This window comes from Pinus tabuliformis, chromosome 1_1 (assembly GCF_031772625.1).
Source record: "Pinus tabuliformis cultivar Carrire ecotype Pingquan chromosome 1_1, CPIR1, whole genome shotgun sequence".
NCBI lineage: Eukaryota > Viridiplantae > Streptophyta > Pinopsida > Pinales > Pinaceae > Pinus > Pinus tabuliformis.
Window position 1 is genome coordinate 330,178,906 of NC_142297.1, and position 14,415 is coordinate 330,193,320.

General features: G+C 37.0%; 2 protein-coding genes across 3 annotated transcripts; both read left to right on the forward strand.

Annotated features, from left to right (window-relative positions):
• The first annotated feature begins 2,509 nt into the window (after positions 1 to 2,509).
• LOC149212908 (disease resistance protein Roq1-like) lies at positions 2,510 to 4,113 on the forward strand. The gene is made up of 4 exons (XM_089388865.1): positions 2,510 to 2,655; positions 2,758 to 3,799; positions 3,918 to 4,011; positions 4,106 to 4,113. The coding sequence occupies exons 1-4, from the start codon at positions 2,510 to 2,512 to the stop codon at positions 4,111 to 4,113; spliced, it is 1,290 nt and encodes a 429-aa protein (XP_089244991.1).
• Positions 3,664 to 6,877, forward strand: LOC149212909 (uncharacterized). Of its 2 annotated transcripts, XM_089391926.1 has the most exons (3): positions 3,664 to 3,799; positions 3,918 to 4,291; positions 4,454 to 6,877. In XM_089391926.1, exons 2-3 carry the CDS (start codon positions 4,262 to 4,264, stop codon positions 6,296 to 6,298), a joined length of 1,875 nt encoding a protein of 624 aa, XP_089248052.1. In that variant the 5' UTR covers positions 3,664 to 3,799; positions 3,918 to 4,261; the 3' UTR covers positions 6,299 to 6,877. The 2 variants fall into 2 exon arrangements, with proteins under 2 accessions (XP_089248052.1, XP_089248053.1); XM_089391927.1 differs by lacking the exon at positions 3,664 to 3,799 and having other exon boundaries at positions 3,808 to 4,291.
• Positions 6,878 to 14,415: the final 7,538 nt, after the last annotated feature.

Consider the following 14,415-nt stretch of genomic DNA (forward strand, 5'->3'; position numbering starts at 1 on the left):
ATGAATTTTTGGGATCCTAATTCATGATTGGGAGATATGTAGTTGATGGATTTAGCATCTTGGATGACTCACGAGGAGACAAGAGATGAGGAGGTGAAAAGGGTAATGGCAAAGGAGGAAAAGGAACCATTGTATATTAGTGTAGAGTTAGTGAGCCCAAATGTTTTCATTAGCAAGCATCGTCTCATCTCCAGTGATGCTACTTTAGCACCCAAATACATTGCTACTTTAGCAAGCTTTCTAAAGGAGATGGCACGCATATGGCATGTCTTAAAATAACCACGGTTGATGGGACACTTATTCCAAGCTGAATTTTGGGCAAAAAAACAGTGTTGGGGATCACTTTTGGTTAATTAATGGCTAAGGAAATTGACTAAGGCTTTGGAAAGGAAAAATGACATTATGACACATTTATTTATGAAAATAATGGAAATTAGGAGAAAAGGGAGGTGAAAGGTCATAGGTTGCATGTGAGGAGGAAATTGAAGGAAAATAATGGAAAATGAAGAAAATAGAGGCCTCATTAATAAAAAGTCTTATGAGGATCAATTCACAGACTTTTGTCAGTTCAGTTTTGGAGCTCTCTCCCTATTTTCTCTCTCTCATACTCTTGGACACTTAGAGTTTTCTTGGAGCACTCTTGGAGGGTGTGGCATACTTGGAGTTTTGGAGAAAGAAGGCAAAGGAAGAGTAGGAAAGCACAAGAGGACATTGGGATCAACAACTACAACAGGTTTTTTTTGTAGGTATTGAGTTGCATTGGCATGAAGCATTTCCTCCCATGGTGTTTTTGGAATTGACGAATCCCTAGTTTAACTATGAAGATCATGAAAATTTATTATTATTATTTTAACAATGTTTATTTTATTCTTTACACTACTCAGAAAAAAGTTTGGATATGTTTAGTTTTTGAGATTTAGTTTGATCAACCCTTGATATAATATTTTAGTTTCCTTTTACCCTATAACACTTTATCACCCCACTATTTAATAATAATTAAATTTTGTTGCCATAATATCTTTAATAATAATGTCATTATTCTTCAAAATGATCTCCTCCTTTATCTTTGAATGGTCTAGCCAAGCTTGGGCATCCTTATGCCATGCCATTTGAGTTGAAGGTGTTTTTGGTTAGAGTTACAAACAATTTTAGGAAAACTCTTGTGTTCGGTGTTATTTAACCTCTTCTTGTACATATGATATTGTTTCCATGCTTTCAATGGGGAAAGACATGCTTTGATGAAGAGGATATGACATTAGGGTGTATTTCCTTAATTCTCAACATCAACAAAATAAGTAACTATGAAAATTATTAAAATTTTTGTAATAATAATTAAAAAAAAAGGTATTATGTCATTTTAATAGTTGTACAGATCTAACACTCTAAAATGGTGCCATCTCTTAGACTTACTATAATAACTCAATCAATCTAGACAAAACATTTGCCATACCATGAAAATATAACTAAAATTTAGGTTAATAATAATATCAACCATTTATTATTTATTAATTTCATTATATAATTTTATCTCAGAAAAATTTCTTGCATAATTTATTATTTGTTATGTAATCATTTATCAACTTAAATTTAATTTAATAGAAAACAATAATTTAATTTAATAAAACGTTGCACTGAAGACCAGGGCTCCGCGAAGGTTCAGAGCATCGCGCTCAGCCAAGAGAGGGGGCCGACTCTGCGCGTCGCGCCGCCCCAAATCGACGCAAGATCCAAACGAAGCGCCGCACAGCTCAACACGGAACAAAAGAAAGCCTGTCAGCAGAATGAGGGCAACAGAGCCCTCCGAGGCGCCCAGAGGGCCGAGACTGCCGCCGCAAGCTCAGAGCAGTTGCAGAGCGTCCAACCTAAAACTCACCTAAAATTAAAGTTGTTACTATAAGAAACATACTGTTATAAATCTATCATCAAATCAATTTTATAAACTCTTCATAATTGCGCCAACGATATACTAGAATAGTAACTCAACACATATACTAGAATAGTAACCTAACACATATACTAGAATAGTAACCCAACACAGACAATGTAGTATTTCCTATATCAAATTATAATTAAATTGGTTAACAATACTAACATACAAATTATCCTTGTCATCAAATAATATTAATCAACTTTTTACCACAAGCCATAAATAATATTAGAAGAAATATTATAAGGAGTCCAATATTAAGAAAGTGAAATATTTGTTGATGTAAGTTTATATAAATTTCTTTTATATACTTTATCATGATAATTTTATGACAAATAATGGTGAATAGATACATTGAAAGTAGTGAAGTAACCAATTTTCAAACTTAATCTAGTTAAAGTTTTAAATTCTAGATCCATTGTATAATTCCAAATTTAATGAAATGTATTTGTTGTTGAAATCATTGTAATAGAATTTTTCGTATTTTAATGAAAAATATGTTAAATACTTAAAGCAAGTCATCTTCAAAATAAAATGTGTAAATTATAATGGGGCACTAAGTAAATAAAACTAACAAAATATATGTATGCTCAAAATCTGCGCAATCTCGCAAAGAAGAGAGCATTCGATTCTGAACCAAGACACGACTCCCATGCTATTGAAAAATGGATGAACGCTCTTTCTGTTGTCGCAGAAATAAGCGGTTTTGAGCTGAACGCGTGTAACGGGTAAGGGAATTCAAGTCTCTCTGTTATTCTTAGTTATTTCTTATTATTTGGTATGTCTTACTTTATTTCTGTACTTATGATTAAATTGTGAACAATATTCAGTGATGAGGGGCTGCTCGTCCAGAAGGTCGTTGAAAAAGTTTTCAGAAAGGTTGGGAAAACACCGCTGGATGTCGCTAAATATCCAACTGGCCTCAACGACAAAGTGGAGGATTTTGAGAGCACAGTGTTATCACAGCACCAAAGCGAGCAATCTACAGCTGTTGGAATTGTGGGTCTTGGCGGGGTCGGAAAATCGACCCTCGCAAAGGAACTCTTCAATCGATACAGATCAAAGTATGATCAATCTTGTTTTCTCTCTGATGTGAGAGAAAATGCAGCCAAGGGCCTTCTAAACGTCTTGCAGAGCAGGCTTCTTAAAGACTTGGGTCAACGAGATGTACACATAAGCAGCACCCATGAAGGCATAGAGACGCTCAAAAGACGTCTCTCACATTCTCCCCGGGTTCTCGTGGTTATTGATGACGTTGATCATATGAGTCAATTAGATGCATTATTTTTACCAATTAAACATGCCATTCATTCATCTAGCTTAATCTTAGTCACATCTAGGGACAAGGATCTTCTTATAAGCTCGGGTATTCGCGAGTGTTTTATATACAAGCAAACAGGACTAGATTCAGAACACTCGCGAGAGCTATTCTGTTCGCATGCCTTCAACCAGCCATATCCTGGTATGGGATTTAAAGAACTGGTTGAAGAGTTTTTGAATGCCTGCGACGGATTGCCACTGTCTCTCAAAGTCATTGGAGGACTTCTTTATGGAAAGAATTTGGAATATTGGAAAGCGCAACTACACAAAATCTCTAAAATACTTCCCAGTGATATCCTGGGCAGTCTCAAAATTAGTTATGACAGCCTGGATGAAGAGGAGCAGCATATATTCTTAGATATTGCGTGTTTCTTTATAGGAGAAGACAGGGATACCGCCATAAGAATATGGGACGGATCCCTGGTGGAGGTGGACAGTAAGAACCGTCTAAGAATGCACGACCACCTTCGCGACCTGGGTAGACAGATCGCAAAAAGAGAAATTCCGCATCGGCTTTGGCGGTCAGATGACATTGTGTCCGACCATTCACCTGTACGTATTTTGCAGCTTTCGTCCAACTTTATCAAACTTGTGTTTCTCCTGCTTTTTATTTTAAAAACTTTGCCATATTGTCAATCTTGACTCTAACAGCTCCGAATGGACAATTCAGGTGCGGGGAATCAGCATGGTCGACGGGACTGACCCTGCAGAATCTTTGGAAATACCAACTAATATACGTGAATTGCAGCTGCTTAGGGCTCAAGGTAATAGCGTGGAAAGAATATTAAACGTTCCACAGCCACACTGGCTGACCCTGCAGAATCTTTGGAAATACCAACTAATATACGTGAATTGCAGCTGCTTAGGGCTCAAGGTAATAGCGTGGAAAGAATATTAAACGTTCCACAGCCACCCCATCCAGTGTGGCTCCACTGGGATTCCTGTCCGTATTCCTCCCTACCTTCCTGGATTTCTCTAAAGAATTTGCGAGTTTTGCATATAAAAGGGGGAGAAATGGAAACACTCTGGCAAAATCAATCTCAGGTAGTCATGTTGTTTCTTCACATTCACAAAACTGTTTGTTTTGTTTTTTCTTCAAATTGTAAAAATTGCTTTGCTCTTCAGTTTTGTCTTGTCTTCGCATACATTACCAGAGTGTTGAAATGGAGAGGATAAAACCCACGTTCGAACATGTGAACATTGCAGGCACCTCGGCAGTTGAGGGAATTGAATATTGATGCTAACCTTTGGAATGTTCCGAAGTCCATTGGAACGCTCAAGCACCTTGAAAAATTTGTCCTGCAATGGACGACGCATTTTGGATGGTTGGGGGGTGTTGGTCTTGAAACTTTGCCAGACGAAGTCGGTGGGATGCATTCCTTGAAACTCTTGAAGTTAGAGGCATGTAAAAATATCAGGTTTCTCCCAAATTCAGCGGGAAATTGGAAGAACATCCAACGTATCTACTTGGACGGGTGCTCCGCCCTACAGGGATTCCCAGATTCAGCTGGGAACTGGACGGACCTCAGAGAAATCAATCTATCCAGCTGCTCCACCCTGCAGGGGCTCCCAGATTCAGCTGGGAACTGGACGGACCTCAGAGAAATCTATCTAGACTGCTGCTCCGCCCTGCAGGAGCTCCCAGATTCAGCTGGGAACTGGACGAACCTCAGAAAAATCTATCTAAGCCGCTGCTCCGCCCTGCAGGGGCTCCCAGATTCAGCTGGGAACTGGACGGACCTCAGAGAAATCTATCTAGACTGCTGCTCCGCCCTGCAGGAGCTCCCAGATTCAGCTGGGAACTGGACGAACCTCAGAAAAATCTATCTAAGCCGCTGCTCCGCCCTGCAGGGGCTCCCAGATTCAGCTGGGAACTGGACGGACCTCAGAGAAATCTATCTAGACTGCTGCTCCGCCCTGCAGGAGCTCCCAGATTCAGCTGGGAACTGGACGAACCTCAAAAAAATCGGCTTGAGCCACTGCTCCGCCCTGCAGGGGCTCCCAGATTCAGCTGGGAACTGGACGAACCTCAAAATAATCTACTTGAGAGAGTGCTCCGCCCTGCAGGGGCTCCCAGATTCAGCTGGGAACTGGACGAACCTCACAGAAATCGACTTGAGCGAGTGCTCCGCCCTGCAGGGGCTCCCGGATTCAGCTGGGAACTGGACGAACCTTACAGAAATCGACTTCTCGTACTGCAAAGCCCTGCAGGGGCTCCCGGATTCAGCTGGGAACTGGACGAACCTTACAGAAATCGACTTCTCGAACTGCTACGCCCTGCAGGCGCTCCCGGATTCAGCTGGGAACTGGACGAACCTTACAGAAATCGACTTCTCGAACTGCTACGCCCTGCAGGCGCTCCCGGATTCAGCTGGGAACTGGACGAACCTCACAAAAATCTCTCTATTCCGTTGCTTCGAGCTGCAGGGGCTCCCAGATTCAGCTGGGAACTGGACGAACCTCACAGAAATCGACTTCAGGTACTGCTCCGCCCTGCAGCGGCTCCCAGATTCAGCTGGGAACTGGACGAACCTCACAAAAATCTACTTGAGCAAATGCCCCGCCCTGCAGGGGCTCCCAGATTCAGCTGGGAACTGGACATTCCTCGAAAAAATCAACTTGAGGGAGTGCTCCGCCCTGCAGGAGCTCCCAGATTCAGCTGGGAACTGGACGAACCTCACAAAAATCAACTTGAGCGAGTGCTCCGCCCTGCAGGGGCTCCCAGATTCAGCTGGGAACTGGACGAACCTCACAAAAATCAACTTGAGCGAGTGCTCCGAGCTGCAGGGGCTCCCAGATTCAGCTGGGAACTGGACGAACCTCACAGAAATCAACTTGAGGTGCTGCTTCGCCCTGCAGGGGCTCCCAGATTCAGCTGGGAACTGGACGAACCTCACAAAAATCGACTTGAGCCACTGCTTCGCCCTGCAGGAGCTCCCAGATTCAGCGGGGGAACTGGACGAACCTCACAGAAATCGACTTGAGCCTCTGCTCCGCCCTGCAGGTGCTCCCAGATTCAGCGGGGAACTGGACGAACCTCAAAAAGATTGACTTGAGAGGGTGCTCCGCTTTGCAGGGGCTCCCAGATTCAGCTGGGAACTGGACAAACCTCACAGAAATCGACTTGAACTGCTGCAACGCCCTCCAGGGGCTCCCAGATTCAGCTGGGAACTGGACGAACCTCAAAAAGATCGACTTGACAGGGTGCTCCGCTTTGCAGGGGCTCCCAGATTCAGCTGGGAACTGGACGAACCTCACAAGACGAGATAGTTTTTTTCAGACTGAGTGCTCGGGTTTGCAGGGGCTCCTGGATTCAGTTGGGAACAGGAAGAATCTAGCATATATGGATTTCGATTTGAAAAGGTGCTCCAATTTGCGGTGGACGGGGGATGTGGTGGAGCTACCGCGGAATGAGGATGAGGTGGAGCTGGGGCGCCAACTGGTGGTTTTTGATATGAAAAACAATTCATAATTGCAGCGCCGTCATTAACCTTCAAAGGAATAGCCAACATGTATGTATTCTGTCATCGCTACCTGTTAGCTCGACAAATTTTGGCGGGCTTAAATATTTTTGCCGCCTATAAGGTGAAGAAGATAAAGTATATTGAGTGGATTTCATTTACTCCATTCTCATGCACAATTTATCATTATTAATGTATGATTTATCTTTATAAATAATAATTATATTATTTCCATTATTTTTATATGCATCAATATAGTTTCATATAATTCAAAGATCTTAAAGTTTGAGTAATTCCATTTTTTTAAAATATAAAATAATACAAATATTTTTTTATTAATAAATTATATTTAAATGGATATATATTATTATTCATATTAAATTTAAATATTATAAAAAGATATTTATAATATTCTTAAATTAAGTTGATTTAAGACTTAGTTGATTTAAATTTTTATTAATTCATTATTAATGTATGATTTATCTTTATAAATAATAATTATATTATTTCCATTATTTTTATATGCATCAATATAGTTTCATATAATTCAAAGATCTTAAAGTTTGGGTAATTCAAATTTTTTTCTTTAAATATAAAATAATAAAAATATTTTTTAATTAATAAATTAAATTTAAATAGATATATATTATTATTATTAAATTTAAATATTATAAAAGGGTATTTATAATATTCTTAAATTAAGTTGATTTAAGACTTAGTTGATTTAAATTTTTATTAATTTGTAATGTAATATGGCAATATGGATACTTTTAGAAGTTATAGAGATTGGACAAAATTATTCATTTCACACAAGTATTAGTTACTTTAGAAATGTGTAAACTAGCCATTGCACGTGAGGTTGTAAATGAAATGTTGTAAGGCAATAGCATATAGTACTAATTAATGTTTCTTTGACAATTGTTAAAATATAGAAAAATATCAAGAAAGGGCAAGGAACATGCTACAATTAAATTTTACTGCAATACTGCTTCTTTGAGCTTTACAAATCATGAGTCTTATGTTGAAGAAATTGATTGTGATTTGCTACCTTTGAAATGAGAGGTTGTTTTGGTACAATTCCTTGATATTTATTCTTGATCACTTCCTCCTGCTATAAACAACCTTAATCAGTACAAAGTAATTTTTTTATAGTTTGAAACATGTGTCTACAAAGGACTATAACAATTTTGTAAATAAACTTTGAATTTCTCCAACACTTTGGAAAAGGAAATATATTTTTTTGTAGGGAATTATCCTACCTTGTACAAGTCCAAGACTCTTGTTTTTTTTTTTTTTTTTAGGTTACTCATTTATCATCCTCAAACACATACAATTTGAAACAAAGACCAGAAATCTCAAATTACAAGCTATTTTTACTAATTTTACCAAAATTAGAACTTTGGTCGTAAAAATACAATGCAAGATAGAACTTCGAATGAAACAAAAAGACTGAGATTCCACATGCAACAACATAACAACAAATTGGTTCACTCCCAAGCCAATTTGACTACCCAATCAGGAAAAAAAAGATTGCTTTTTAATTGGACACATTTTCAACCAACTAAATCCCTAGTTCATAGGTTCCCAATCCTTTTGTATCTAGTAAATCCTAAATAACAAGTCCCTGTAGTTCTTGGCAAAGGACACAAGGATTATCTACTTATGTAACCCATCTTGTGCATTTGTCTTTTTATATAAATAAAAATTCCTAGTTTTTGTTTAAATATTTTTATGTTACTCAATGGTATTATTATAATAATGATTTCTATCATATTATTGTTAATATCGCCCCTCAAATTTTAATCTTGTTCCAAGCATAAATTAAAGTTATAAAGTCAATCCTAATATTTGTTGAATTTTGACTTGAGTGGTTTTGAATCTGGTAAATCATGAATAGCAAATTATTGCAACTCCCTAGCAAGATAGTACAAAGATTAGCTACTTGTGTAAATCCATCTTGTACATTTGTTGTTTTTTATATAAATAAAATTTATAGAATTTATGTTAAAAAAGGTTTACTCAATGGTGTTATTATACAATGGTTCAAAATTTTATAACTTCTATAAAACAATTCAAGACTTTTATACAAGTTCCCATCTTTCACCATATTGATAAGAAACCGATAGTGCAAACTATCTTACTATCTATTAATCAAATATGATATTACATAGATACATGAGTATTGTCTCAAGATAGGAAAACTATCTTGGACACACAATCTGTTGGTTGAGAGAATATCTCAACCACACACAAAGCTAGGAACATAGTTAGGAACAGACTCCTCCAAATAGAAATAGTCACAATTAAGACAAGTAGGAATTACATATTCCAACACACCCCCTTAATGAGTACTTGTCTCAATATCAATCTGCAAAGTCTAGTTGTGGTCAAACATAACAAAAAAATATGTTGATGTCCATATAAAGGAGCAACCATCCACCGGAATGCATGGTGCTAACCGCTGCAATCGCCAGTCTTGTAGGATGTCCTTCGCACACATGATTCTGTCAACCATTATAACTGCATAAATGTACCTATACCTATAAATTCTCCTCCAATATCACCATGGGTTTTATTGGATTACCCGTAACCATACTCTAGGTTTTATCAGATCACCCTCAACCATGCCACCAAGGGCTCTCAGCCACCACGGCTCAACTCAGCCACGAAGGAACTCCAACTAATCTGAGCCACAACCTTACCACTAGGGCACTCCAGCGACTTTGGGCCACAAACCTGCCACTAGGGCACTCCAACCACCAAGGCTCACCAAAGACATGACTCAACTAGGCCGAGGGTTTTCTTGGCTAACCCTAAACCATGCCAACATGAATCTATGTCCCACTTCACTCTTACATGTGGTTTCTGGCTTACCACAAACGAACACTGCAAATACAAAATGGGTTTTAGATTACCACGAACTGTATGGGGGCACACATGCCTTATCAGGCTTACATTTCACACTCGAGCTCTTGGAGTTACCGGGTACATACTTTACAAAGACCATTATAAAACATGTTAGATTTGCTTACTAATAAATGTATGTGACACATACTACATCATGAGTCTATTCCACAAACTCACACTAATTCACACAAACTCGATTGTCCATCATCCTCCAATATTTGTGTAGAATTTCCCATTATAGATCAACAGATTATGTAATATACTAAAGCAAAATACAAGATCTACTTCTACAACAAACTTTGCGGAAGCTTAATCAAATATGAACAAGATCAAATAGAAAACATATAACTGAGAATGAGAAAGCAATCACACATGAACACAGAAAAATACTCTGGGGAAAGCTTCAGCCTAAAACTCTAATCTCTGTAATATCATACAAGTGGAAATATGTTCAGATTACACAAAGAATCAGCCCACAAGCTATCCTGGTCTCTCTGCAATCAAACAATATAGCTCACAGACTGAATAGACACAACATATGTCTTCCTCCAACCCTCCAAGCCTCCTATTTCCTTGCGCAGTTTTTCTTGGGGTCCAATGATGCCACCTGTGTGTATTGGCCTCATCACACACTCACTAAACTGAAGAAGTAACTACGCAATCTCTAAGGAATGAATTCCTTCTGCATGCAAGAGATATCCTCCAAGGAATATTCCTGCAACTGATAGTACACTGTCCCATCACCTAATCTCAACTGGGTCTCTGATTGAACTAACATGCATGAGTTATTTATGAGAGAATATTCAGTTATCTGAAGTGTAGCAATTACATGCATGCATGCATTAACTAACTGAACTCACAATTAGTTCAACAAACTATTTGAACTAATCTAACTGGACTTAACTCAGATAACTGAGCTATTAATTACAACTCAAAGTACAACTCATCCTCATCTCCTTTAATCAAGGGATAACTTTCGCAATCAATGGAGAAACTGTTACATGTCTTCACATAGACTTCATGTTTGATTTCCTACAACTAATTAACTCATGATGAATTAATTAATTATTTTACAAACAGCTGCTAAGATCAAATTCGAATTTTACTTCTCTATTTTAGTTTAGGGACTGACTAAAATAGGAAGGTAGCTTGAAATGCTATTTATAGCAGTGCTATTTTTAGCACTTCTATTTTTAGAATTTATTGTTGCTATTTTCAACACTCCCTCTCAACAAGAAAGGGATTATCAGTAACCCCAATCCTGTCTCTAAGGAACTCGAACTTGCATTTTGACAATGCCTTCGTCAAAATATCTACATCCTGTTCCTCGATCGAAACATACAGCAACAACATGATCCTTTTGACCACATAGTCTCGAAGATGGTGATACCGGATATCTATGTGCTTGGACCTGTCATGAAAAACTGGATTCTCAGAGAGTTTGATACAATTCTGATTATCGTAGTAGATCATTGTAGGATCCATCCTCTGACCAAACAATCCCACTAGAATCTTCCGTATCCAAATGGCCTCACATGCAGCCTGACTAGTAGCCATGTATTCAACCTTTGCTGAGTTAAGTGCAATTGATCTCTGTTTCCTGCCGTACTAGGAAATTGCAACTGAACCAAGGTTGAAGATTCCTCCAGAAGTGCTCTTTCGGTCTGATGGACTCCCTGCCCAATCTGCATTTGTGAAGCCTTGAAGCTTCACTCTCTCTGTCTGTCTGTACCAAAAACCATACTGAGATGTGCCTTTGAGGTATTTCAGCACATGCTTCGCTGCCTTCCAAAACAACTTGGTAGGTTGAACCATAGCATGACTCAGTTGGTTCACTGCAAAGCATAAGTCGGGTTATGTGTTCACCAGATACATAAGTGAACACACCAGCTGCCGATAAACAGTAGTAGCTACTACCTCACCTGAAGTAGCATCCTCCTTCCTCCAGTTCCCAGCTAGAGGAGTCTGCATGGGTTTGCACTTCTCCATATGCAACTGCCTGAGGATCTATTCCACATTTTTCTTTTTCTTAAAATTGAAACAATACTTTTCTTGAAGGATATATTTCAATGGCTAGTCAATTGAAATAAAATATCATATTTTCAACCATCTAAATTTTCCATTTAACAACTTAAATCATATAAATTCCACCTTTTTTTCTATAAAATTTGAACGATACTTTTCTTGAAAGTTATGTATTAATAACTCGTGAAACACTATTTTCGACAAATTTTTTTTTCAGTAATTTAAATTTTCCAAACAACTTCCTTTTATCAATGTTACTTTGTGTTGCAATTATATCAAAATCTTGATAAGAAAGGCATTGCATAAGCATAGAAATATTACAAATGATACATCAATGTCAAAGTGACTATAAATGTTTTACAAAAATACTAATCATTTACTTTTATTTGAATTTGTTTGTGTTAGATCAAAAACTCTTAAAAATTGAGAGAGTGGACATGATTACACACAAATCACACATTATATTTTATTGATCGTAATGGCTATATATATATATATATATAGGAATAAATGACTCTTATAGATCCTAGAATAGTGGATCTAGATTTCTAAAAATAGCTAATACAACTTGTAAAACCTAATTCCAATAATGCCTACAATTACAATGCACAATGACGCATGGAAGCATTATTTCCAAGTAAAACATGACACTCTGATTTACACCTTTAAAACATGACACTCTGATTTCCACATATAATTATATTTATTTGTACTCTATGATTAAATATTTATTTTATTCAATTTAATTTAATCCAATCTAATTTAATTTACAAATAATAACAATTATAAATAAATTAACTAATTAATTAATTATTATTTCAATGGTGCAACCAACTAATTTCTAGTAGCTATCCCCTAACAACGACTTCAGCTACTTCATAACCACTAATTATTAATTTATAATGAATATTAATTTTATTTATTTTGATTTATTCAACTTAATCTATTTTAATACCTAAATAATATTAATTTTATTCTAATAATTAATTCTTAACAACTAATTTCCAATGGTTGATTTTTTCACTATTATTTTTAGAATAAACCATATTAGATAGTTCAAAATGTCAACCAAATCCTAACAATATAATTAATCTAAACATCATTTTCATTAACTTGGAGTCGTCTAACGAGGCGGAGGAATTGCCCGGACGGCTAAAAGTGGCCGGAATCCGAGCAAAAAAAATTCAAAAAATATTGTAGAGGCAGTGCTTGAATCGTGTTTTTGATTGTGGAAATGGATTCAACACCATCAAAAACGTCTAAAACACCTAAAATTTTGAAGTTTAACAACTATAATTTGGATTTACAAAAATCCTTGCCAGATTTTCTCTAAATATGACCGGAATTTCCATAACTTTCCAGACAAATCCTCCGCCTCATTAGACTACACGCTTATCATTTCATATATCTATCCTATCATAATTTTTATATAACACACTGATACATAACATACATACATTTACATTGAAATAATACATTATAAAGAGTTATCGTACTTCCCATACATAAATACCAACCTTAATGCATAAATCATCCATATGATGAACTATACATTTACATTGAAATACTACAATATAAAAAGCTATCATACTTCCAATACATAAATGCCAACCTTAATACATAAATCATCCACATGATGGAGTATGTTCATTAAGCTCTCCGTTGTAACACCACTTCAAATTTTGAAGACATTTTGATTATCATGTCATTCATAAAGACATTTAGTGTGAAGAATCTAAAAACATGTCGGCTAGGTAAAATAAAATTAAAGGCAACGAAATGCCTAATTAGTCCCTCTTAAAATATCTTTTATGATTTATTGTATGGAAGTAATACCTTGAAGGGGTAATTTCATAGTTGGGCCCTCGCGCAAACGAAAATACGTTACCTCAATCACAAGATATGATTCCTTGGTTGGAGGGACCCCATTATTTATTATGCAAAACAGGTGGCATCCACAGACATAAGAAAATGTTGTCATCGGACATAAGAAAATGTCATGACACCTTTAAAGTGTGGAAGAAAATCAGAGTAAGTGGGTGTCATTATTTCTTTGGTTTAGTAGCCGTACCGCATCTTACACGTCTCCCCACCATGGTACATATCACATGTTCACTTCAAATAATTAAGGAGGGGAGGTTAAACGTTAAAGATTCGATGTATTTTTAAAGATATATTGTTAAAGATTCGATGTATTTTTACCCGTTTCGTTTTCTTTCCAATCGGAGAACATTTTCTTAAAGATTCGATGTATTGTTACATGTATTTTTACGAAACGGGTAAAAATACATCGAATCTTTTTTCAATTTATCAAATCTTTTGAAAGGCAACTGTAATGCTATGTAAACCTTGTTTGTTAATAAATATGAAAGTTGTTTAAATTGTGTTTTTTACAGGTTAGCGGTATATCTCCGATGGGGTGTTATCCCGGTCGTCGATTCTCGCAAGGAAGTTAAAAGGATTCAGGTATGCATCATATAACTCGATGGTTCATTGACCAAGTTATTACATTACACGTGTCTCTCTGATTAGCCATCATAACGAGCATGGTACATGCCTGCCTCGTATAGACACATTTTTTATTGTAGCTTTTCACCAGAGCATGGTTACCATTGATACTCAGCGAAATGGATTTTCTCTACTCATCTCCACAACAAGCTATCCTCTCTCTCAAAAAGTCGATTAGACTCTCCAGAAAAGAAAATGTGATGTATTTTGGCTATACAGTTTCTCCTAACCTTATACATCAGGGGAAACTATTAACACCAAAAAATT